Source organism: Taeniopygia guttata, chromosome 10 (assembly GCF_048771995.1).
Source record: "Taeniopygia guttata chromosome 10, bTaeGut7.mat, whole genome shotgun sequence".
NCBI classification, from domain to species: Eukaryota; Metazoa; Chordata; class Aves; order Passeriformes; family Estrildidae; genus Taeniopygia; species Taeniopygia guttata.
Window position 1 is genome coordinate 479,691 of NC_133035.1, and position 23,459 is coordinate 503,149.

The following is a 23,459-nucleotide window of genomic DNA, read 5'->3' on the forward strand; positions in this document are numbered from 1 at the left end:
CATACCTTGAATCAGAGCTCTAAGTCATTTCAAAGTACGTCAAAAGACAATATACAAATACTAAGAAGAGACAAGTGAAGGTATCTGACACTGCAAGTGCTCTCATGGAAAAGTTACTGTTATTTCAACATACATCCCCAGTTGCCAGACTAGGACAAGCACCTGACCTGGTAACATGGACTGTTCAGGAACAGAAATATTAACACTGATGAGAAGATACCCCCCTAATTCCTTTGGCTTGTTAGCACATAGAGTGCTTATCTTTTAGCCAACCTTTCTCCTACCTTCTCCCAAAGTGCATGATGGCATTATCAGTGGAAAAGATGACTAGCTTTATTCTTTAAAGACAACCTAATTTCAAAGAGTTTTTTGTTCTGTTCCTCAAAAATTAAGAGGGCACCTGTGCAAGGCACAGCTGCAAAAGAATAGAGAGCAACAAACAACACACGTCCTTACAAAGGCACACAGTAAGTGCTGCATAAAGCACATCAATGGCACAGAATTGTCTACATTTTTCACATAAGAACACTTCTGGTCTAGTAAAATTGAAGATTTATTGGCTATTATATTTTGGCCTCAACAGCTAATGACAAGACAAAGCACAAACAGTACAGCAAACAAAAATTGATGCTTCCCTAGGGTGCTCTCTCTGGTTCAGCAATTTGCAGTCTCAGTTTTACCATGAGAGAGATGGATTTTTATTTTACCTTTTGGCTCTTTGTACCCGTACGAGCTTTAACATCCATGACACCCTACAGCAAATGGCTCCAAAGCACCATTCAAGGAAATTAAGCAGAAAACCTCAGTTATTCCTGGAGCTGCTGCTCCAGCTCCTTTCAGTACATTATGCACATGGCAAGACACAAGATATATAAATCAAATAAAAATTCATAAATCAAGAAGTGAAACAAACAAGTGACACATGAGGACACTGCAGAGTCAGTTGGTAAGAAAGATATGTAACCAAGATACTTCTAATCTGAAACGGAAATCAGCTTCATATAGTCTTTCTTGTTTACTCACAGGAAACCAGAGAAAACTATTTCCCTCATAAAAAAAATACATAGGGTAAAGAATAGTTCAGAAGGTCAAAGAACTGGACTTTGGGAAATGCCAATCCCCACAGCCACCTCTGGCAATTTTGGAATGACCACCAAAGGAGCAGGTTTTTATGTCTACAGACTACAGTCACTTCTTGCCAGGAGTAAACATCTCCCCTTCTATTTGTAGCAGTGAAGCACTTCCTTTGGAGCTTTAGTCAATGGCAAGTCTTCACTTCTGGTAAACTTGAGAGCTTATACTTCCTTTAGAGACACTTGCTCACAGGCCATGTAAGGCAATGTTTTACTGTTCTCTAGCAAAAAAACCACCAAGAATTCAAAGAGCTTCCCCTAACACAGGATGCAGTACTTACGTGGTTCTCTTTGCTACCACAACACAGCTAATGAGGCAATCCACCTCAGACAATCTAAGTTATACCTACAATTAGCTTCTGCCCACGACTTCTTGAACTTCATGAAGCTTTCTCACAATTTGTCCCACTACCATCTCTCCAATCACCTTCAGAGAACAGTGATTCAATGTTATTGGAGCTGCTCTTGCTGCTTTTCAATTCCCAGCCCCACTTGTTCTGTACTGAGCTGCATGGACGCACCCTCAGCTCCCAGGCAATGAATGTTGTTACACACAGGGCCAGGCAGTCTGTAACAAGTGAAGCAGTGACCACCCTCCAGCAGAAAGTGGCAGGGCAAAGCAGGACAAGGTTCTCACGTCCCTGCTTTAAGTAATTTGCCCAAGAATTACTCCGTGCCCTCCTGCCGCTCCCAGCCTGCTGTTACCTTGCCTTCCTTTCCTCCCATACACGGTCCTCCTCTTCAGGAGTCTTCATCTCCCTTTGAACAGTTTTGGCTGAGTTTATTACAGGCATCTCAGTTATTTACAATTAAAAGAGTATCCTAAAAAATCTCTGAAAAAAATTAGTTTTGTTTCAACAAAATTAATCCCTGAAGCTGTTGTTTGAAATAGACTTTTATTAAAAAAAAAAATCAAAACAAAACCACAAACCACACACAGAATATTTAAGTCTTCCTCTTCCCCAGTCATAAGGAGCACAAATTTGGAAACATATTTTTAAATTCGCTTTGTCTGTCAAAGAAAGGAACACTTCCATGCTTGCCCATTTCCCATGACTTTTACTAGTATTTGGCTACTGCCCACCATGAGAGCCAAAACATTGAATTAAGCAGAGTAGTACTCAATTTCACAAAAAAATCCTTACAGCCACTAAGGTATTGCCAAGGTGCTTTCTTACAGCAGAGCCAGGCAGTCACATTTTAATGGATGTATTTCTGTAAGAAGAAAAATTACCATGAATATCACCTAACTGGTGTGAAATAAGGAATTACTGTAAGTGTACTGCTGCAAACTTACAGGCAACAGTAGGGGTAAAAGACACTCTTAAGTGAAGAGCCATACAGTACCATGTAGTTCTCAACATAAACAATGGAAAATTTCTATAATTTAATTTTAAATATTCCCCTAAATTCTTCCACTAAGAATGATGTAGAACTGTCCCCTCCTGATGCAGACATGACACAAACAGAAGAATTATTTGAGGAAAACATCCATGCACTGCCATCCTCTATCTGGACATGCTGGTGGAACACTTCTGTCAACGTTAAATACTTCAAAAGGAAGAGGCCAAAGAAATGCAACAAGAAGACCTCATATTTTGAGAAATCTCATGAAAATTCTTGCTACGTTTCTGAACACAAACTCACCCTCAAGCTACTCTGTGAAAAGGGAACATCACCAGATAGTTTGCATTTCTTAAGATTTACTATTTCTGCTATGCTCAAACAGCAAATCTGGAGCCAGATTGCTTCTTCTGGAGGGCAGCCCAACTTTTAATTAAAGCACTGTAACCACTAGCCAGCAAAGTTTTGAGCAAAAACCATCAGCTCAGACAACAAACCACCCTCAGTGCTGAGCTCCCTCCTCTGCTGTGTCAGGCCCTGCAGCAAAACTGTTCAAGCTCAACATCACTGATCACTGCTGCATCCTTCAAGATCACTGACAAATTACAGCATCCACTCCTAAGCCACTCTCAGTTCAGCAAGTTTGGTGTCCAATACTTTCAAACATCAGGGCCCTGAAATCTGCAGCGTCTGGAATGTTTACACTTGACCAATACCCCAGAATTTTTTTTTTTTCTTTCACAGCTCTGTGCAATTTCCCTCCCATTTGACCACTATTCACAGAGAAGTTACCCACACATAAGTGACCAGACACACAGTCCAGCATCACTGGCCAGAGTTCCTTTGTTTCCAAAGCAAGCAAAATGTATCACTGCAAGACACTGTTTTAAAAATAAATGAGAAATGCTGCCTTTGTTCTTTATCTTAATGTTAATTATCTCCCCCCTTAATGCACGGCCTTGCTGTGCAAACACGGCCAAATGTTCATTTGATAGTATTAGCACCATTCTGTTACAGCATGTATTTGCAGGATCAGTATTTGCATGCCTTTCCATGAAAATATCCTCAAACATAATTTACCCATAATTCATAAAGTACACAATTTTCTGCGCTCCTTTACCTAAAGGGATGGTATCTGTTATATACATTTAAATTGAAAAGATTTTTTACACACACTTAGCTTCTTCTGCTCTATTGCAGCTTTTGGAAATGTACAGAAAAACCACAACTACACAAGTGACAGGCTGGTTATCTATAGCTCTAAAATATGAACATTTTGCTTTATTTACTGTAAAGGCTGCAGTATATTTTTTCCAAAATTCTTATCTGGGAAACAAAGCTAGAGTACATCAGAGTTCTCAGCTCCCATCACCTGACAAAAGGCTGAGCATTCAAGATGATGCAATCATTACACTAACAAGAAACTCAGGCAACAAGAAACTCAGGCATGATAAGAAATAATGCATTCCTCAAGAGCATCATCATTTCAATCTGGAATTCCAGTAGTTTATTTTTTATTGTTCTTCTCAATCTATAACACTGAACAGAAAAGGCCACATCACAAGATGTGGAAATTTTGAACAAGCAGCAAATTGAGGAAAACAAAGCATGTGAATGACAGGCTGAAGAATACATTTGACTTTATTCCTTGTGCTCTGCATATAATGTTTTCTTGATAGAAAATTACATTTGTTTTTAACAGGGGCTGGATTGGAGTGGGAGGGAGAGGAGTTGCGTTGTTTCAGTTTTTTCATTTACCATCTTGAATTAATTTGCAATTCTCCCTAAGTTAGCTGAAGGATGCTTTTAAAGTTCTTGAAGAACTATCATGCTGGACATAAGAAAATTAATTTCAGCTGCAAAAACCTTATTCCTCAGTGAATGACATGGCCACAAAACACTTGTTGGTCCTGCAATATCCCTTAAGATTTTTGTTAACTCCTTCTTTACTATTTAAATACCTACAGCGTAACATTTTTACGGACAACCACTTGGCTGCTTTAGGACATCACAACACAAAATGATCTTTTTCTGCTAATTGCAGAAATTAATTTGACTTTCTTAACTGGCACCATTTCTTAATCCTCATAAGGGAAACATAAAGAAAGTTCCAATCTATACATGTTCGTTCCTAGAGAGCACCAGAAAAAAATTACCACATAAAATATGGGCAGAGTAGCAACATCACAGATGAAAAAATATGAAAAAAGAAAATATGAAAAAGAAATCCCCCATGCCTTACATTTGTACATCATGTTGAGGACGATTTGTGTCTTCATGACTGCAGAAGACACCCAAGGCTGCTGCCAAAGTACTGCCTGACAGTCAAACACAGCACATAGCATTTCACACTGCAATCTTTATCACAAATCCTGTGTTTCTCAATAAAACCCCTCCTATTCAAAAAGCACCCTCAACACAAAATTTTTCTGAAGATCCCTATGTGAAATCACAAATCACTCGATGCTAATTAAAACAAGACATCCTCAAACTATTGAAAGCAAAGCTTAAACCAAGCCTGCAGTTTTAATGTTCATAACACAAACACTTGGGCTATAAAAGCAGATTTGCTGAAAGCAGTAGAATCTTTTACAACTATACAAAGGTAATTTTTACATGGAACTGACTACACTGCTCTTACCTAAGCAAATATTGTTAAAATTTTTATTGTATTAGTCTCCTAGGTAAATAAATTTATTATTCCCTAGTAAAGCATGTTAATGAGTCTGTATTTTGACATTTATACTCATCAAGACAGAATGCCAAAGAGCTTGATACAATCATGCTCCACAGCCCCAGCAGGTATTATGACTGCTCAAATCTCCACTGTTAAGTAAGTCAGTAAGAGGTACTTTCCAGTATTCAGTAGGAAGTTCTACTGCTTAATACTTAATGGATTATGTTCTAATACTAAGAATGTTTCTCGGAAAGTACACAGTTCACATGAAAAGTTACATTCTGTGAAGAAGAACGTTCCTTGAAAGACACAAATCTGCCTTAACAAAATTCAAAAATAATGGGTGCTCAGAATAATTTATTTCTTCTTTACTTAGTCAAAATGGTTTCCCTGTTCGGCTTTTTTTTTTTTTTTTCGTAGGCATGACAATAGAGGAAAGATATCTTAAATAATCCAAACCTGTCGTCCTATGAAAATCCGAGTCCTTGAACAACATGATAAGCAGCCTCTGCTTATCACTATGAGGAAACAATTCTCTCTCCTCTTCCTTCCTCCCAAAGCAGCCTAGACGCAGACTCCTGCCACGCATCATCTTTTCAAAATAAACACTCCAAAAGTGAAACCCGATCACTCCCTCTAAACTTCCAAAACCCCAAACCATCAGATTTCTTCGGAAATTTTTTCTGCCCAGACGATTCCAGAGAACCCACTCAGCACATGCTCAGTAGAAGCATTTCCTCCCACTCAGAGGAGCACGGTAAACACGAAATCGTAAAGGAGAAAGACGCAACTAACAGAACTACGGCCAGCCCGGTACTGCCGATCTCCCCGGCGTTTGCGAAGCAGCACCTTCCTTCCTACACCAGCCCGCCCGGACGCGGCGGAGGAGCCCCGCCGGCCGGGGCGGTCCCGCGGGCGGAGGGCACGGACGGCACCGGGATGGGGACGGGGACGGGGACGGGGCCGGGAGAGAAGCGGCGATGGGTCCGCCCGCCCCGGGCCTACCTTGAGAACGGTGACGGCTCCGCCGGGGCTGTGCACCTCAAAGGCGGCGGGCTCGTCCCCAGCGCCGACCTCGGGCTGGTGGTAGCTGAAGCAGGCGGAGGCGATGTCCAGGTGCCCGAGGGGCAGCGGCTCCTGCGGCCCCTTGAAGTAGTAGAGGTAGCAGCGGCGGGGGTCGAACACGAACCAGCGGCTGCGGAAGCCGCGCAGGGGCCCCTTGCCCGACAGCTTCTGCAGGTACCCGCAGAGTTTGGGGGTTCCGGGGCCGGGCTGCTCCCCAGCCAGACCCTCCTCCCCCTCCGAGCCCGCCGCCGGCATCGCCGAGCCCGCCGCCGACGCAGCCCCGGGGCCGCGCGGGGAGCGGGGACGACTCGAGCCGCGCCCGCCGCCTCTCGGGACTTGTAGTGCGGGCCCGCCCCGCCCCGCCCCGCCCCGCCCCGCCGGCCCGGGCAGCGCCGGCACCGCTCGGCACAGCTCCGCCGCCGCTCCCGGCACCGAGCCCGGCGCAGCGCGGGCTCGGGGCGGCCCTTCCCCAGGAAATCGCCGCTGCTGACGTGGGCAGGCGCTCCGCATGCACCGTCCCGTGCTCTCGTGCTGCCGGGCTCCAGCACTTCTCTGACCAAATCAAATACAGTTTTCCAGATTATATCTTGGTCTGTGATTAGATTAAAACCCTTCTCTTGTAGTCTTATGTAGTCTCCTGAATACTATCCCTCCTCGGCATCGCAGCAGCAGCCGAAGGAGTGCGAAAATATATGGAAAATGCAGGCACATTAGTAGGTAAAAAGCTGTATTTTACAGGGATTAGGGATTGGTCTGAATGACGACAGGCCAAAAAAAATTTTTTTTTTTTCCCACTTAAATGCCTAGCACGTTTTGGGCTCTATGGAACTTCTGGTGTTATTAATAAGGAATAATAATAAGGAACTTCTAACATACGAAGCTTGACTGTGAGGACAACAGGCTACCACATGGAGGTAGATGTAACTTCATTTATCCGAGTGTTTGTAGCACAGTATATGTATGTTTCCTTTAAACATGCCTAATGCTCTGGTAGTAATACAGAAAACAGTCTGATGTGGCACAGTCATCCAAAAATGGGAGGAGACTGTTCCATGTTTAATGACATACAGCCTTTCATTCTCATCCTTAAATTCATCAAGGAAGGTTTGCTGTCAAAATAGTTGTTAAAGCTGATATGTTCTATGGTGTTTTTATTAGTACAATGCTATTTATGAAATAGCATCTGGCTGAATTTTGACAGTTTGGAAGTTCCATTTACCCAGAAATCCTAAACTTTCCAGAGCTTCTCACTCTGTCTTCATTTCTAAATGCCTGGATGAATTTCTCATGAAAAAGTAACTGTCTCATTAGAAAATATTTTCATTCTATGGTAAAGCATATAAAGGATATAATGCACCTAAGTATTTTTATGGTTGTCCACGGGTTCTACTTGGATGTTGGCACAAGGAACTACAGCATGCCTTAAGTCCTTCCCTGTGTCTGTCACCTACAGACAAGAAATGTGCCAAGTGAGGAGAGAGCCAGTGTTCTGCTAGCAGGAAAACATGAGTGATTTGTTACAGAAAATGAGGTGTGGAAGTTCCCTCCTCACTCAACTCACATGACATAAGTGGGATCTACTGAAAGATTACACATTGCAAATTAATCTTTTAGGATTCTTTTAGTAAATGTGGACAGTAAGAAGGGTTGATCCTGCTTTAATAACAAGTCAATAATGTTTCTTCCGTATGTACTGCTCAGTCTCTTCTTCCCCAAATACAAAGTAATAATCATGCTTTTTGTTGGCAAGTGTCATTTGCCAGAGAGCAGGGGAAACACTCATCCCCTTTAGAAGCTGCTGCTTTCTTATCTTAGTCCTATCGACGAGTTGAAGTGCCTCAGCACTGATCCCTGATCTGCTACATTATCTCTTCAGTGTAATGAAGTGTGGTCTTGTTCTCTGTGCACTGAGCACCCATGACTCCTGCTGGCTATCAGTAAGTACATCCTGCAGCAAACCAAAGAATCACAGGATCCCAAATCCTCAAAACTTTTGCTGTCACTACTTCTATTTTAAAATTTTTGTTTAGCTTCCTTACTACTCTCATAGCAGGAGAAACCCCTAATTTCACAGCTGATTCATGTAAGCAAACAGTTCCCCTTGTTGGGAAATAAGTTCTTTATTTCATGTATGCACTTTTTCGCAAACAGATCTAGATGTGGACTGGCAAATAACAGCAACTTATCTCTAAGTTGTTGTAGTGCATTAAATGAAAACAATACTTTTACCTGCTTTTTCCTTTCATGTTTTCATGTCCGGGATGTATAGATTACATTCTGTTGCTAACAAATGTCTAGAAAATAAATGAAAGTAGTGTATCACAAGACAAGATTTCCCTCCTGCCCAGAGGCCAGGGCCAATGAAGCTTTTGCTGTGCACATAACTACTAAGCATATTGCAACAGACAAACCAATGTTACACACAGTGAGACAGTCTTTATACTCCTAAAAGGACCACAAAGCTTGTCAAACATGAAAATACTTGAAATTCCTTTTTATTCTGTTGTGGTTTTCTCTCCTAAAAGTTAACTAGTATTTTAGTTATAGCACTTTTGGCTTACAAGGCCAATAACTTCACATAAAAAATAAAAATATATTTACTCTCAAAAAGTTGAGACTGGTCTAGCTTGTAATAATTGTAGTGACTTTATCTTATAATGAATATGAGCATTCATGGTTCTTGAATAAGCCCACATTTATTCTTGAAAAGAGGTAAATATGCAAGAAAAAGAAAATCCATCATCAATATGGAGGCAGAAGGAATACAGCTTGTGTATTTGTACAGCTTATGTATCTGTGCCAGGCTCATGCTGTTATGTTTACAGAAGTGCAAGAAACATGGATAAATAAAGCAGCATATATGTATTGTGCTTTTGATTAAAGTGAGATCATGGCTCCAAAATTAGAGTAGATGAGAGCATACACTGCTTCTTTCCACAAAACAGATGATGCCTATGTAACTTTGAGATCAAAGTTACAAGATGCTTATCTAGCTTGAGTTGCAAGATATCAATATAACCTGATATATTTATATAACCTGATGTCAATATAACCTAAATCATTACTTTTATATATCTATATAACCTGAATCATAGCTTCTTATACCTGTATAACCTCAATCATAAATTGTACATCTATATAACCTGATATAAATAACTTTCTATACAATGCAATGGCTAATATAAAGTTAACTAGTTGCTTAATGCTGAATAGGAAAAAAAAAAAAAAAAGTAGAAAAAACCTTACCAAGTGTATAGCTTTAGAGATAGATAAGTATAGTACTAATGAGAAATTGACAAATGTAAAGCCAATTAGCCATAAAACAAATAATTTAGGCCAGTTAAGACCAGACAGACCAAGGAACACTGTAACTGTGCAGGCTCCGAAGACAAAATTGAAAAGTTCAGATGGGAAGAAGACCTTGGAAGCCTTCACCAAAGACCCCTGACAACCCCCAAACTCGGGAGGAGCAAGCACAGTGCAAAGTCTAATAACCATGAGATCATACTATATAAATTAGTTCCCACATGTATGCGATGATGTTTTAGTGACACAGTAACACTAAGAAATACTTACTGTATAAATATACCACAGCATTTGGCAAGGGTGGATGAGTTAGGTGGAGCTATCCCCCTCACCACCAGTACTGCAATAAACAATTACCTGCTTTATAGACATCGGTCTATGGAGATTTATTTCCAGCCTACTTTTTGGGCATCATAGAAAGCAAAAACGACTGTCTCTTGTCTGATGTCTTCTGACAAATAGGTATTCCACTACAGATGAACCCCATAGTTTTTCATAGCTCACACAGAACATCCACAGACAACTGTCCCTCTCCATTCCTCTCCCACACAGTGTCAGCCCAAAGCTGCATGCGGAGATGTGGGCTAAACTGTTACTTTTACTCCATTTTAATAAACCTGCAAAATGTTATCTATGACTGTCACTGCCAAGGTAAGTACTGCCACCCTGCTATAGCCTATGTATAGTACTTGCATATTCTATCACACATTATTTTGAAGGCTGAATGGCTTTAGCCTACTATTATTTAAATTATTCGGAGGTGGAGAATGCAAAAAAACTTTCCTAAGTTTTTTCTTTAACCACTAAACAGGCAAAATATTTTTTCAAATGACTGTTTCTGACACAGTCTGACATGTCATTCTACATCTCCCTGCCTCTCAGTCACCACAAGGTCCATGAAGAACATCACAGCATTACATTTCCAGAATATACTCTTCTATGCAAGCAAGTCAGCCAAACAATTACATGGGCTGTTTTAACTGCTAACGATGTCTCATTCTCCAGCATTATTCTTTAAGCACTAGATGGTGCTCCATTCCTCTTGCACATTGACCATTTGTGTTCCCCTCTCAAAATGGAAAAAGGTACAAGCTGTGGATAAGCAGGAAAGCTTATCTGCAGTTTCTGATTCAGTAGGAAAGATCTTATTTAACTTCACTTAACTGTCTCATCTAACACCAGTTGACTATATGACAACATTAATACATGAGCTTACTGGTTTTTTGCTGTTATTGCACTGCATTTTAGCAAGAACTTCATTATGAAAAAGCAACAATATACAATTCACTGAATGGCAGCCTTGATTTCTAGCTGGAAATCTGTAATCTGACTTGTGAATATACCCAGGCAAGTTGGTAGTTGTGTAGAAGAGAAAGAGTCAAACTAGAGCCCTTATGAATAGAAAAGGAGGAATTACTTAACTGTGGCAGGAAGCTGATCAATCCTTATGCACACAATCCTTGGCCTATCAGCATCCATGTGGATCCCTACTGGCTGGAGAACTGCTACAGGGATTGGCAGGTACGCTGAAGAGGAAAAGCAGAATTTTGAGTACTGTTGTAGAGATTAAATGATTAATGGGTAAGAGATATAACCAAAGATAATGACACAATTAATAAAACACAATTAATTCAGCTGCATACAGTGTAACTTACTTCCATTTATATAGATGTTTTCTTTATGTTATTACATAAATGGATATACTTCCATGTCATACTTCATTCCTTTGAAGAACCAAATATATACATACAATGAGGACTTAAGAAGTGTCCAGTAAAGATTTTGTGATCACCTAGATTTACTAGGTGATACTAGGTGATGCTAAATGCAGAGCATTAGTATCTTAAGTTGTGTTTACTTTCAGCACAACATTTCAGAGGCCCAGCCAGTTTTCTCACCTATCAATCACACTGTGGCCTTTTTCCTGACTTTCTAACTAATTTCTTGGGACACTGTATCCTGGCTTACACCTTTCCATTGTATTAACTGCAACCATGAAATTACATTTCTTCAGTAGCTCCTAAACTTCCTTCTTTCCATGTAGAGTAGTCGTGGACCATTTCCCTCCCTCCATTTACACTGTAATAGAAACCTCTTCAAAGACAGAACCCCTCATAGCTGAAGCTTAATGCTGATGTCATATAATTGCAGTCATGGGAATATTGAGAAACTTTCATTGTCTTGTTCCATGCCTTTTTCCCAGGAATTGCAGGCAGGAACAAGCCCAGTGAATGGTTCTGTACTTACAGCTACAGTTTACACACAACCCTCAATGCCACCAGCAACCACTGTTGTAATTCTTATCCAAACATGCTCTTCTTATTTCTTACCATTTTATCTTCAGTTTGAATGTCCATCTCACTGCAAGCTGATTCCTCTCCCCAGTCGTTAGATATATAACCAAGGCTTAATGTTGCAGTGGCAAGTTCAGTATAACCCACAGATGGAAGGTATGTTGTGAATGAGAAATCCCTTCCTTTCATTTTCCATCTAGTGCTATTGGGAAAACAGCAGATAATGATGGAGAGCAAATCATTGCAATGTTTGAATTTCAACAGAATGAATTCCAGCCTAAATTCTTTGGACAGGAACTTTTCTTTTGGTGTAGACCATAAACTGCTTAACATACTTAGAGGTATTAGCTAAAAGTTACATCAGTCACACCAGCTCTTTGCACATAAGCTTTCTTCAAAACCTTCTAATTCTTGAATTCTTAACTGTATGACAAGTCTATTCCTCACTTTTCAAGAAACAAATCAAATATTCTAGTAAAGGGTAATTGTATTTGTCAAAGATGAATGGGATTAAAAAACCCTGCAGATGGTTAACTGAAAGACACATATTTTTTAAAAAAAGAAAAAGCTATAACAGATATAATCCAAACTCAAATTTGAGAGATTTAGCCAGACTATTTGGTCTAGAATCCAGGCTATATTTGTCACATGAAAATTATTTTGCAGGAAATCTCTGTTGCTATTTGTTTCCGCTCAAGACAAACATTACCAGAGCAGCTTTTCCTGTGGTTTTCTGTTTTGGAACTCCTGGTTTTGGCTTTGTAGAAAGACAGGAAGCACATGGACAACTGAGGAAATACACATCCAAGAGTAAGTCACAACATTTAAATCTGGAGCCAAACTCACCCAAGTCCTGCCCCACTGAGGCAGACACTGAATAGTAGTTTTTATCTAAGAAAAGGTGAGGAGAAAATTATGCCCTCATATCTGGGCAATTCTCTCCTGTATCCAATGTTACCAGAATCATATATGCCAAATTTGCAATTGTACTTGTCAGAAAACACTGTCCACGGGTGCTCAGTCTGAGGAGTGTCAGGTTTATACCACCAGCACTGTATTCTGTGGCCTTTTGGGGTACTGGGGAAGGATTCACAAAGGTGAGGGAATGGATACTGTATTCAAAGCAATTAACAGCTCTAGCAATCACTTTTGTTTGGAATCTTCTGAGGCCTTCACCGAGTTAACCTCAAGCATTTACCAGAACAGCTCCCCAGTCACAAGACTGCTGTGTACTGACATAACCCAGTTATTTCCTGCATGCAACATCTACACGCAGAAGCAGGCCCTTTGGTGAGAAAAGGAGTAGCTCAACTACTGTATTCTGCCAAGGAAGCAGAAAGGAGAGAGGGCTGACAGAAGGGTGTTGGGAGAAGGCTGTTGGAAAAACTGAAAGTAAGGAGTAATGAGAACAACTAAGATGGCTTATTTACTGTCAGTGCACTGAGTGTCAACCCAGACTCTTCAGTCCCAAATGAGACACAATTACTGAAGGAGTGATAAATTTACCTGAGGAAAAAGGTAGGATATGGGCAGTTCTTGTGGAGAGCTCTAATACCAAGTGGATCAAGAGACAAAAAACATCTGGAAAGAATAAAATTAAGGGATCCACTGAACAATACAGCCTGACATGGAAGCAGAACCAGCTCTGGCCTGGTAGTTCTGGTACAATGTTTTGGCAGGGTAATTGTACCTAATTGTACAGGTACACAATTTGTACCTGTACTGTACAGGTTGTGCTGCTGTGGCTGTACTGCTGGGACTGAGGATACCCTCAGCACCAAGGCTTTCTGGTAGTATTTTGTACCAAGGTATGGTTTGATAGTTGTTATTTCTCTGTTCAGACATCCTCAAGGTACTGTTAGACACTTGTGGTTACAGCTGAATAAAAGTTATAGTAAAAAAAAAAACAAAAAAAAAACCAAAAAACCCAGAAATAACACCCCAAAACAACCATTTTTTTTGGGACAAACTTAATTACACTTTATTACACTTAATTACACTAATGTTAAAGCAGACAAAATAATCATACTTAAAGTGGAATATTTTTTTAACCAAGAAAAGACTCTTTCTCATAGTGTCTAGATATTCTCCTGTGCTTTTTGACAGACTCTGGATACAAACTAGACATCTTGTTCCCAGTTCATTGATGGCCAAAATACAACCCTTCAGAATAAACACATCTGCAACCACGCACTCATGAAAATAAATAGTGGCTGACACAGCAGTTTGGACTTGTCTTCCATAAGCTAAAATTTTGAAAAAAGTATCTGGAATCTTCTTGTGAACTTCAGAAAAGCTCTATTAAAAAAAATCTACTAGTACTCTGCACTTTTACATTTCAACTGGATTAAAAACAGAAATACAATGAAAAGGAATTTCTATCCTCCAGATCCCAAAGTAGTGAGTATTCCAGACATACATGTAGTTATTTCCATTCTCTTCATTTGCTTTCACTCACCATGTGCATTCAAAGAAGCATCAGGCCAAAATTCCATTCTCATTGGTACTAGTATTTGAATACTTTTTAATTTTTATTTAAACAAGTTTTTTTTACCAGCTCGTTATGCTCATAGATAAAAGATGCAAACCAAACAAATCATAAATCCCTGCTATTTGTCACAGACAATTATAAATCACAGCTGACAACAACCCCCCAAACTTCTATTGCAAGCTAGCAAAAATCATTAAAGAAAGGATATAATTTGTTTCATGAGTTTAAAAAAAAAAAAAAAAAAAAAAAGATAATACAGGCAGCCAGCAACACTACTCCAGTGTCGCCATTATTAGAAAATAATAAAAGGATGGTCTTACATAAAAAGGAAATCCCATTCACAAAAATGAAATCACTTATGAATCTTGATTTAAAATTATTGCCAGGCTTTTCTTTTCCTCCTGCCCCTATAATGGCCTTCTAAGATAAAAAAGTTTAGAAATTGGCTAAATGTAAAGCAGTTCTGGAGGTGATTGAAGATCCTGCTTGGGGGTAGAATAAATAATTAGATGTCCAGGGAAATGCTTTTGACTCTCTTTCCTTTGGCATATCCTTCATTTCCCCACTTCTAGTGAAATATAAAAAGAATTAAAGGCCACAAAGAACCACATTTGTAGACTATTGGATCAGACATCAATTAAATAATTCCCACCTGCTTTATATCTTAGATAAATAGGATAAGGAAAGGTAGAAGGTTTTGTAGGGTTCCAAATTCAGGTCACTGAATCAAGCTTCCTGTGTTTCATCAGCATTCATAACCTTCCCTCAGCTTCATTTTACCATGTCAAGGTTTTTGCTAGACTCTTCTCAGATAATAGGCTCAATTTTCCCTGCATTGTTATTCTCCAGACTACAGTAAAGGAACTGCAGAAACACTGGGTTTTCTACCGCATCTCTGCTGAATATATCAATAAGAGGGAATCTTCAAAGGACACACTGATATTATCAAAAGGATATAACAAATCTCAGGTTTCTTCCCAGAAGGAGATTGGGAAGAAATACAAAGATACTCTTTAAAGTATTTCCTCTGGCTTTACCAAAACTTATTCTGTTAAATGCTTACTCATAATGCCAAGGGCAGAGGCATTAGAGGGAAGTCTTCAGCCTCTTTGTGTACACAGTGTCCTCATTTCAAGCAAGCAAATGAGAGGGAATGTTAGCTGAGTTCTGTACAGTTTTAAAGGAAATAAAAATAGAGTGAGGCCTCTAATGCCTGTGTTCTTTATGAGAACTCCAGTGTTTTTTGTTTAGTGTAGTAAAGCCTAGACTTTCAAACAAAATGTGTCAGATACAGACGAAATGGCTAAGCAAGTTTTTTTTGCATTTTTCAGTAGTCTCAGATTAGCTATTCATGTTTTAATAAGCTCTTCAAAATCAAAGAGACATACTAAACATAATTACAATCCTCTTCACTTATCTGTCATACAAAGTTTTAATGTTTTCTTCCATTTTACGTACTGTCTCATAGAGAATGAGACAGTAAAAATACTTGCAGTAAATCTGTTTTACATCTCTGCCTGCGTATTAGTATTTCTTCAGAAATGGAATAATTTATTATCTGCAGGTTTTGATTTTTTGTTTATGCATTCCATGATTGAATAAAGCAAAATATTATTTAAGGACCTGATCTGAAGTCTGCCTACCAAAGTGAGTAGGAGTCCTGTGGAGATCTGGCCCCCATGGATATCTGCCTACTACAGAATTATCACAGAGAGGAAAAAAACCTCCTCTAAGCCAATCAGGCAGAGCGTATGGCATTAATAACCCACTGTTTAACTTGGCAAGTTTCTTGGAATGAAAATACCTCAAAACACATTAATGTTTCTGGATATCAATTAATCCCCCTGCTTTTTCAGTGAGAGAAGGTACCTGGAAATGAAAAAAATACTCAGAATTAGTCACATGGGACTAAGTTATTTCACTAGGAATATTTGCAAGTAAATTCTGCAGAAAACCAAATTTTAAAGGTGTGTAGTAAAAAGAATTTGTGAATGCAAATTCTAATGCTACTGTCATTATGAGGATGCATGAAATTACAATAGAGAATTTTGTATACTTCCTTATCATATTTGATTCTAACGTTAGAAAATCAATAGTCATTAAAACGGCCATACAAGAGACAAAAATTTTTAAACATATGTAAGGTCTCACTGAATTTTCTGGAATTTAATTTATTTCTGTGAACATATACATCAATTAACTTATTTATTTAGGCAGAACAGTAACAGTCTTTCAGTTTCAAACTTCTAGAGGGAATTCTCTCTGAATCTACAGCTTTTTGTATGCAGAACTTTTTATCTGTATAAAGAAAAAAAAAAAAGCATAATCATTTTCAGAAAACCCAAAATACCATTTTGGTTAAAATACCAATATTCTTTTTCCTCTCAGGGCTGACTAGTCCGCAGTGACAGTGGTCACAGCACCCAAACCAGACAAAGTTGAAGAAGGGTTTGGACTACACTCTCAGGCACCTGGAGTGACTCTTGGGGTGTCCTGTGCAGGGCCAGGAGTAGGACTTAATGATCCTGACAGGTCAACTCAGCATCTTCTGTGATCCTCTGATTCTATAAGCAGATGTCTAAGTAAGAGATCATTTCCATTCAGCTGGGATGGGGGGAAATGTGGTGAGCATCGATCTATTTCTAAGTGCCATTAAAGTAACCCTGAATATTAGATTGCTAAGAAAAGGTTACTAATGATCCACATGAATTCACTATCTGTGAAGTGCTGCCTCCAGGGTGATGTGAAAAACAGCCCATAACCATAACACCCATAACCAAGGGGATGAGAGGCCTATGAAAAAGATGGATCTGGCTTCTGGACATATGAATACTTTTCCAGACTAAACTATAAACCATTTCCATCAAGTAAACAGAGCCACCTAATACCTGCTTGCTCAGAGCTCTACATGACGGACCAGACCAAAGTCTTCAATTACCACCCCTTCAACCAGCAGCTACCAATTCCCAGAGCTTGTCAGTGTGCAGAGCACAAGGCAAGCTTGATCCCTATTGAACTGCACAAGCTGTGGTTAAGTCCACAGCAACCAGTTGCCTGCTCCTGGCAGGCTGCCACATCCACTGATTTCAGTGGAGAAAAGTTACAGTTAGAAAAAGAGGAGGCTGGCCTGGTGCCCAAAACCCTCTTCAGCAGAGTTAAACCACTCTGCCCTACATTTGCAGGCACATCTGGCCCCAAGTGCCTGTGCAAGAACTGGAGAGCAGGGTACAGATGGTGCCTTGTGCTGCAAGGCTTGCGAGCATGCACCCAACAGCCACGGAGCCTGTACCTGCAGAATGGCACAGCGCAGTCAGGGCTTTGTGCATGAAAACTTCTGGCTCTGAGCAGCTCCTGACTGGGAAAGAGCAGAGGGAAGGACGCATCTACATTGCAACTGTACAGCACCCAGGGCTGGCACACCTGGGCGCCTCACTGCTCTTGCCAACATGAGGCAGTCAAAGGGAAAGGGCAGAGGGAAATTTCTCATGAAGTTCAGATTGGAAAATATCTTACAGACAAGGATGGCAGAATTTAGAGTTAAATAAAGGCACTGTTATCTGAAATGTTGATGCTCTTTGAATTCTATCAAGAACAGTCTCCTCTTTTTCCCCATGAAAGAGAATGTGATAGTCACTCAGTGTTACTAACATCTCTACAAGACACACAAAACTGCAAAATTATACAGACAAAAGAGGAGAACGTGTTCTGTACTTTTGTCTCAGACACACATCTTCCTAAAGACATAAACAATTATAATTTTATTATCTTTAATGTCTTCCTCATCAAATTTCACTCCATTGTCTGTCCCAGACAAGGTGTATTGGGCAATAATATTATAAACTCTTCCTGATCTTGCTGTTATTTCAGCTCAAATTGATTTACTGGGGATTCTGAGCTCACAAACATAGTATTTCCCGTCCACAACAAAAACTCTGCTTTATATTCTGTTATTTTAGAATATAATCTTAACCTATCCAAGTGTCTAGAATATGTGTTTTTTACAGTTTCAGCAAGAAAATCCCTTTTTCATTTTTAACATACATTTCAATTTTTAAGGACTTTATCAAAACGTATTTTTATTGATATGCTGTTGAGAAACACAAAACTTTCTCTGTAATTATGTACAGTTTTAAAATCAGTAATTAATCCCAGTTTCATATTTTTGTTTGTGGCATCGTAGATTCTATAGAGTATCCTGTATTTCGGGGACATTTAAACTGTTAAATGAAGTTATGAAGTTATGACTTGCTATGGTGGTGTGGTGCCACCTTGAGAGGTTTCATTGTAAGTGCCTCTAACATGCACAAGGAGATAAAAATTAGTCCTAGGGAGAAAAGGAAAGGAGACTGTTCCTCTGTGACTGCAAGAAATTGCAAGAGATTCCAACAGTGAGCCTGTTGACAAAGAAGAGTGTGTGCTTATTGGTTAAGAAAAGACCATTCAGCATATTAAGATTACATTAAAAGGGCATGAGAGGGCACAAAGAACTGGAGCAAAACCTCAAGTACTTTCCCCCAACACAGATCCAATTACATGAGTTAATTCCACTGAAGTCAGCAGTTACTGGAGATTAATGTGGAAGTAATGAAAATCAGATTTTAGCCTGCAGGCTGTTGCAAATCTTGGCTTACAGTATTTCCTTAAAACAACAATAAATTAAAATAACCAAGTTATTTCTTACTTTTTGATACTGTTTTATTAACTTTCACAACTCTCTTTTTCTCCCCAGGATGTTTTAACTGTATATAAATGAAAGATCACACACACAGCTGTTTTGATACAGGTTTTAGGTAATGCTTTGTCCATTTTTGAAGAAATATAGTAATGTCTGTTTATATTTAACACTTTTCTGCAATTCAATGTGCATGTCCTCTTGCTTTTTGGCCAAATCCAAAACTGTTTTAAACCAAACCTCTTTTACTGTTTCGGTTTCTTTCCACATGGCCTGATAGTTATTTTAGAGTAAGGCTGGTTGAAGAAACACTTGCTAGAGAATATGCTAGATTGTGCCAGTTATACAATTGCCAAAGTCCAGCAGGTTTGGTACCACGTGACAGGATGAAATTTGCATCCCACTGAACTACTCACTCAACAATCTTGCTACTGTAAGAAGACTGCCAGTTGCAAGACATCCAGCTCTAGACAGCTGTGAAAGCACAAATACAAAGCTCTTCAGAAATCTATCCCTCACCTTTGCCATCAGGTGCTGGAAATACTCACCCACCACTAGGCAGTGCTGAAGGATTGAGTGTACAGATCTCTCTCAAACGCCAGGGACACATGACGTTGCTCTCGTTTTTGTTACAGGACATGAACATAAGTAAAAAAAGTAAAGGCAGTTAAAACAGCTACACACATTTGTATCTGCAGTATTTTGCAAGAACACGTCTCTATGAACAGGAATATTTCTCCACAATATGCTCCTAACTTCTTTTTCTCTTTGTTTCTCAGCTCAGGTGGATGACTCCAAGGTCAAACATCTGGCTGCAAGCTCACGTGTCTCCTAAGGACTTTGTGACATTTAGGTCAGGGAGGACCCAGGGAAACAACACACTGAGCACTTCCAAGGCCACTCGTTCTTTAAGAGGGAAGTATGACATAACCCAAGAACGACACACGACAGTGCCAGGAAAACAGGAATTTTAGCTAGTAACAATCATAACACACAGAAGAATGTTGATGCCAAAAGGAACTGACCTATGTCATCAGCACCAGATCCTTTTTGTCTGGAAAACGTGATCCCAAATCTTGCAACCTGGTATTTTACAAATACATCCTAATCATATCTTCCTACACACCTCACAAGACTTCCAAGATTAAATGTCTGTCTTGAAATAAATTTTTAAAAAACTAGGCTGATACTTCAATTAATAGGAAGTAATTTTAACATAATCTCTCTTAATGCCAATGTCTTGCAAATATTTTGAATCAGCAGATACATCTAACTTAATCTGCTCAAAATGAAAAACATGCTTGAATCTCTTTTTGCCCAATCAGAACAGAATATGAGGATTGATTTCTGTTAATTTTAACTTGGGTAAGGGAATTCAAGTTTAATTTCTTTATCTAAACAGAAATCGGTAGGAGGAAGCATTAAAATGCTATAAACATTAATGAACATGATAGGTCTAAGAGATTTATTACAAATTAATGTTATTACTGTCATTTTCACTGTGCAGTCTTAGACATGCCTGTCCTGTATACCTTGAATATCCAAAATTTCCATTGAAACTTTTAATGTACACACATACTGCTAGAGAAATATTTCTTCTTTATTCATAGTGAGTAAATCTGAACAGCAAGCTACCCTGCAAGCTCACCACACAGAAGAGTTTCCGAGGTAGATAGGCATCACCATCGCTACAGAAGTGATAAACAGGTTAGGTTCTCCACTTTAACAGTTTTCTATGTAACACATTTCATCCTTTGAAAAATTTAACATTTTGTAATTGGAATAGCGATCAGAAAGGAGATTAGTATGTGGTCAGCCTAAAAATTCTCAAAGCACAACAGAATGCTACAAAAGTTTTAATTGTGATGACCTTGATACAGAAGCCATGTAAGTGACAGAGCCCTTCTATTGACTGTTAGAACAGTAATTAATACACATATGATTGTCTTCAGGTCCCAGTACCTAAACAATACTGGAAGTAAAAATAAATTTTAAAACCCCAAAACAACAACAAAAAAAAAAAAAAAAAACAACAAAAAACTCAGCAAAAAGATCTAGCTGGTTTCCAGCTGGAAAGGAAAGAAAAAGATAGAACTGTATTAATGCATTTTATGGGAGAGATTGCATAGCTTGTTTCAAAATAAAATATCTTTTCATGTTCTTAATAATAGTTCTGTGCTTCTTCAATTTCTTCATGAGTTACAGATGATCATGTTCCTCCACTCAAGAACATTATCAGCCCATAGAATGAGTAAAATGCAGGAGCCCCTTTGAGAATAAGGACACTGTTTAAACATTTATCTTGGGAAGAAATTCATCACGTACACAGTTATCATATACAAAAGGCAAATATTTCAAGTTTTATAAGGACACAACAATCCATAAAGTATTGGTTGAAGGTAAGCACCAAACCCAGCAGTCGCCATTTTAGTGGCTGAAAGGCAAACCTGGGCTGTGGCTGTCTTCAACACTGGGATCTTGGTCTTGACTGCAATTCTTTCACCTCAGGTGTTTTCCATGCAAGATCCCAGCTGTACAACACAGTGATATAGGCATCTCATTATTTAAGGCCCATGCTTCCTTCCAAATACTCTTGGAAAACACACCAAAGCTAATCTCTCAGTTTTTGGGGGTTTTTTTGGTTGTTGTTGTTGTTGGTTTTGGTTGTTGTTGTTGTTGTGGTTGTTGTTTTGGTTGTGGGTTTTTTGTTTTTTTTCACTTTTAAGAGCAGTATTAAATATTCACAAATATAAAAACTCTGTGGAAATACCTTCAATAATATTCTGATTCTGACTGTTAAAAAAAAAAGAGGGGGAAAAAAGAAATACCATGATCCAACAACCAACCATTTTGCCAGAGTGCTTGGCCAGTAGAGAAGATAAAAATGTGTCTGTTCCAAATATCCTGTAGATCACATGATGCTTCTGTCTCTTTGTGGACCAGAATTCTTTCAGTACTTTTTGCTGAGTTTTAAGAAGCCCTCATTAGAGGACAAAAGTCCCTGGAGTGCCTGAGATTCAGAAAGGCTGGACTGGCAGAAACATCTTCAGATTCTTATGTGGAAAGTACTGCAAAACAAAGAAAAAGATTAAGACATATAAACACATCTCTCACTATGCAAAAAAAAATTCTTTTAAGTACGAAAAGGAAGGTGCTGTGTGAAAAAAAAAATTACTTTCTTCTTTCATGCTTTGAGAAGATTTAAATCTCCTGGGAAAAAATTCCATCTTCTGAAAATGTTAGCTCAGGGCCCAAGCTCAATACTGGATTAAATCAAGTCTAAATTACCCAATTTATTGGCTGTAGAGGTGATGCCTTGTGAAGGCTGACCTACGTTGTGGTGCATGGTTTTGATTGTAATCTGGTCCTAGTAGTCAGTTTTATAACCTCCCCTATTTTGTATTGTTATAGCATATTTTATTACCAATGGATCGTTCCTTTCCTCACTGTGTTGTTGGTTTTGCCCTAGTTGTCCATCTCCCCCAAAGACCTACCCTTTTGTTCCCTGTTCCTCCTCCCATTGAATGTCAATCCCTTCCCTTTTCTCTAGAAACTTCCCTGTCAATTTTGCATCCTTCGAGGCCCCATTGGTTTGTTTTTCTCCTCCCCTGTAATCCCCTATTGGTTTAAACATTGTATCCCCACCTTGTGATCCTCCCCAGGTTTCTCCCACTTGGTTAAAGATTGTACCCCCCCTAAGACCTCCCCTGTGTATCAGGTGGTGTGTGCCTTTGTCCAGTGTCTTTCTGTCCCTGACCCTCCTGGGAATAAACACTTTTGGAAAACACACAGGAGATCTCTCCCTGTTCCTTGTCCCTGCCCTCGATGCAGTCCCCCCGTGCCGTAGAGCAGCTGTGCTCTACAGCCACCCCGGATTCGACAGCTGTCTGGGGGCAGCCCACACTTGCTGCCAATGTCAGGAGCCAGACGGGCTGAAGAAACCTGGCACTGCAGCAGGCCTAGCCCAGAGGCTAGATGGAGCTAAAGAATAAAGTGGGGATTTATTAAAAGACCTCAGTGGATCCACCCTCGGCAGTAAAAAAGCCCAGCCAGGGTTATGCCCAAGATGAACCAAAATGGACAACTGGCCACGAGGTCTCTCTCTTTTATAAATTCTGGTCCATTTGCATATTGGAGTTAATTGTCCAATTCCAGCTTTAGCCCATGAAGTCCCATCCCTTTTGTTTTTCTGTCTTCAGTCCACATTGTTTATGCTCTTGGGCCTGAAATTTGGATTGGTTGTTCTTGGTCCCAGCCTAGAAAAGGAATTGTTTTGTCTCCCTGCCCTGAAAAGAAAGATCACCATCCCCTAATATGAAGCTCAGAACTGCACACTAAAGTAGTACAGAATCCGAAAAATATAAAAGCTAAAACCTAAGGTATCAGAGCAGAGCTAAGTGTTTCCCTGTTGGGAAGGGTAGATAAATATGATTAAGAACCACGATAGTACAGCCAGGACGAATATAACGCCCCCTAC

General features: G+C 39.5%; 2 protein-coding genes across 7 annotated transcripts in view; both read right to left on the reverse strand.

The window, feature by feature from the left end:
* Nucleotides 1-6,641, reverse strand: part of TBC1D2B (TBC1 domain family member 2B) — a 31,624-nt gene extending 24,983 nt beyond the window's left edge. For 2 of the 3 annotated variants that reach the window (XM_072933935.1, XM_030281894.4), the window contains exon 1: nt 6,160-6,641. In XM_072933935.1, coding sequence (XP_072790036.1) covers nt 6,160-6,474 — 315 coding nt within the window. In that variant the 5' untranslated portion in view covers nt 6,475-6,641. Of the gene's footprint in view, nt 1-5,613 lie in introns of all 3 variants that reach the window. The other variant, XM_030281896.4, reaches the window with a different exon arrangement.
* A 7,131-nt stretch (nt 6,642-13,772) lies between these two features.
* The window catches only part of CIB2 (calcium and integrin binding family member 2), a 54,933-nt gene continuing 45,246 nt past the window's right edge, over nt 13,773-23,459 (reverse strand). Inside the window, exons 6-7 of one of the 4 annotated variants that reach the window (XR_012057564.1) lie at nt 19,531-22,050; nt 13,773-16,179 (exon numbers count right to left, since the gene is read on the reverse strand). Coding sequence is in view for 1 of the 4 variants with exons in the window: in XM_072933939.1 (XP_072790040.1) it covers nt 22,029-22,050 (22 nt within the window). In the remaining 3 variants the exon portion in view is untranslated. Of the gene's footprint in view, nt 22,051-23,459 lie in introns of all 4 variants that reach the window. The other 3 variants (XR_012057563.1, XR_012057562.1, XM_072933939.1) reach the window with 3 other exon arrangements.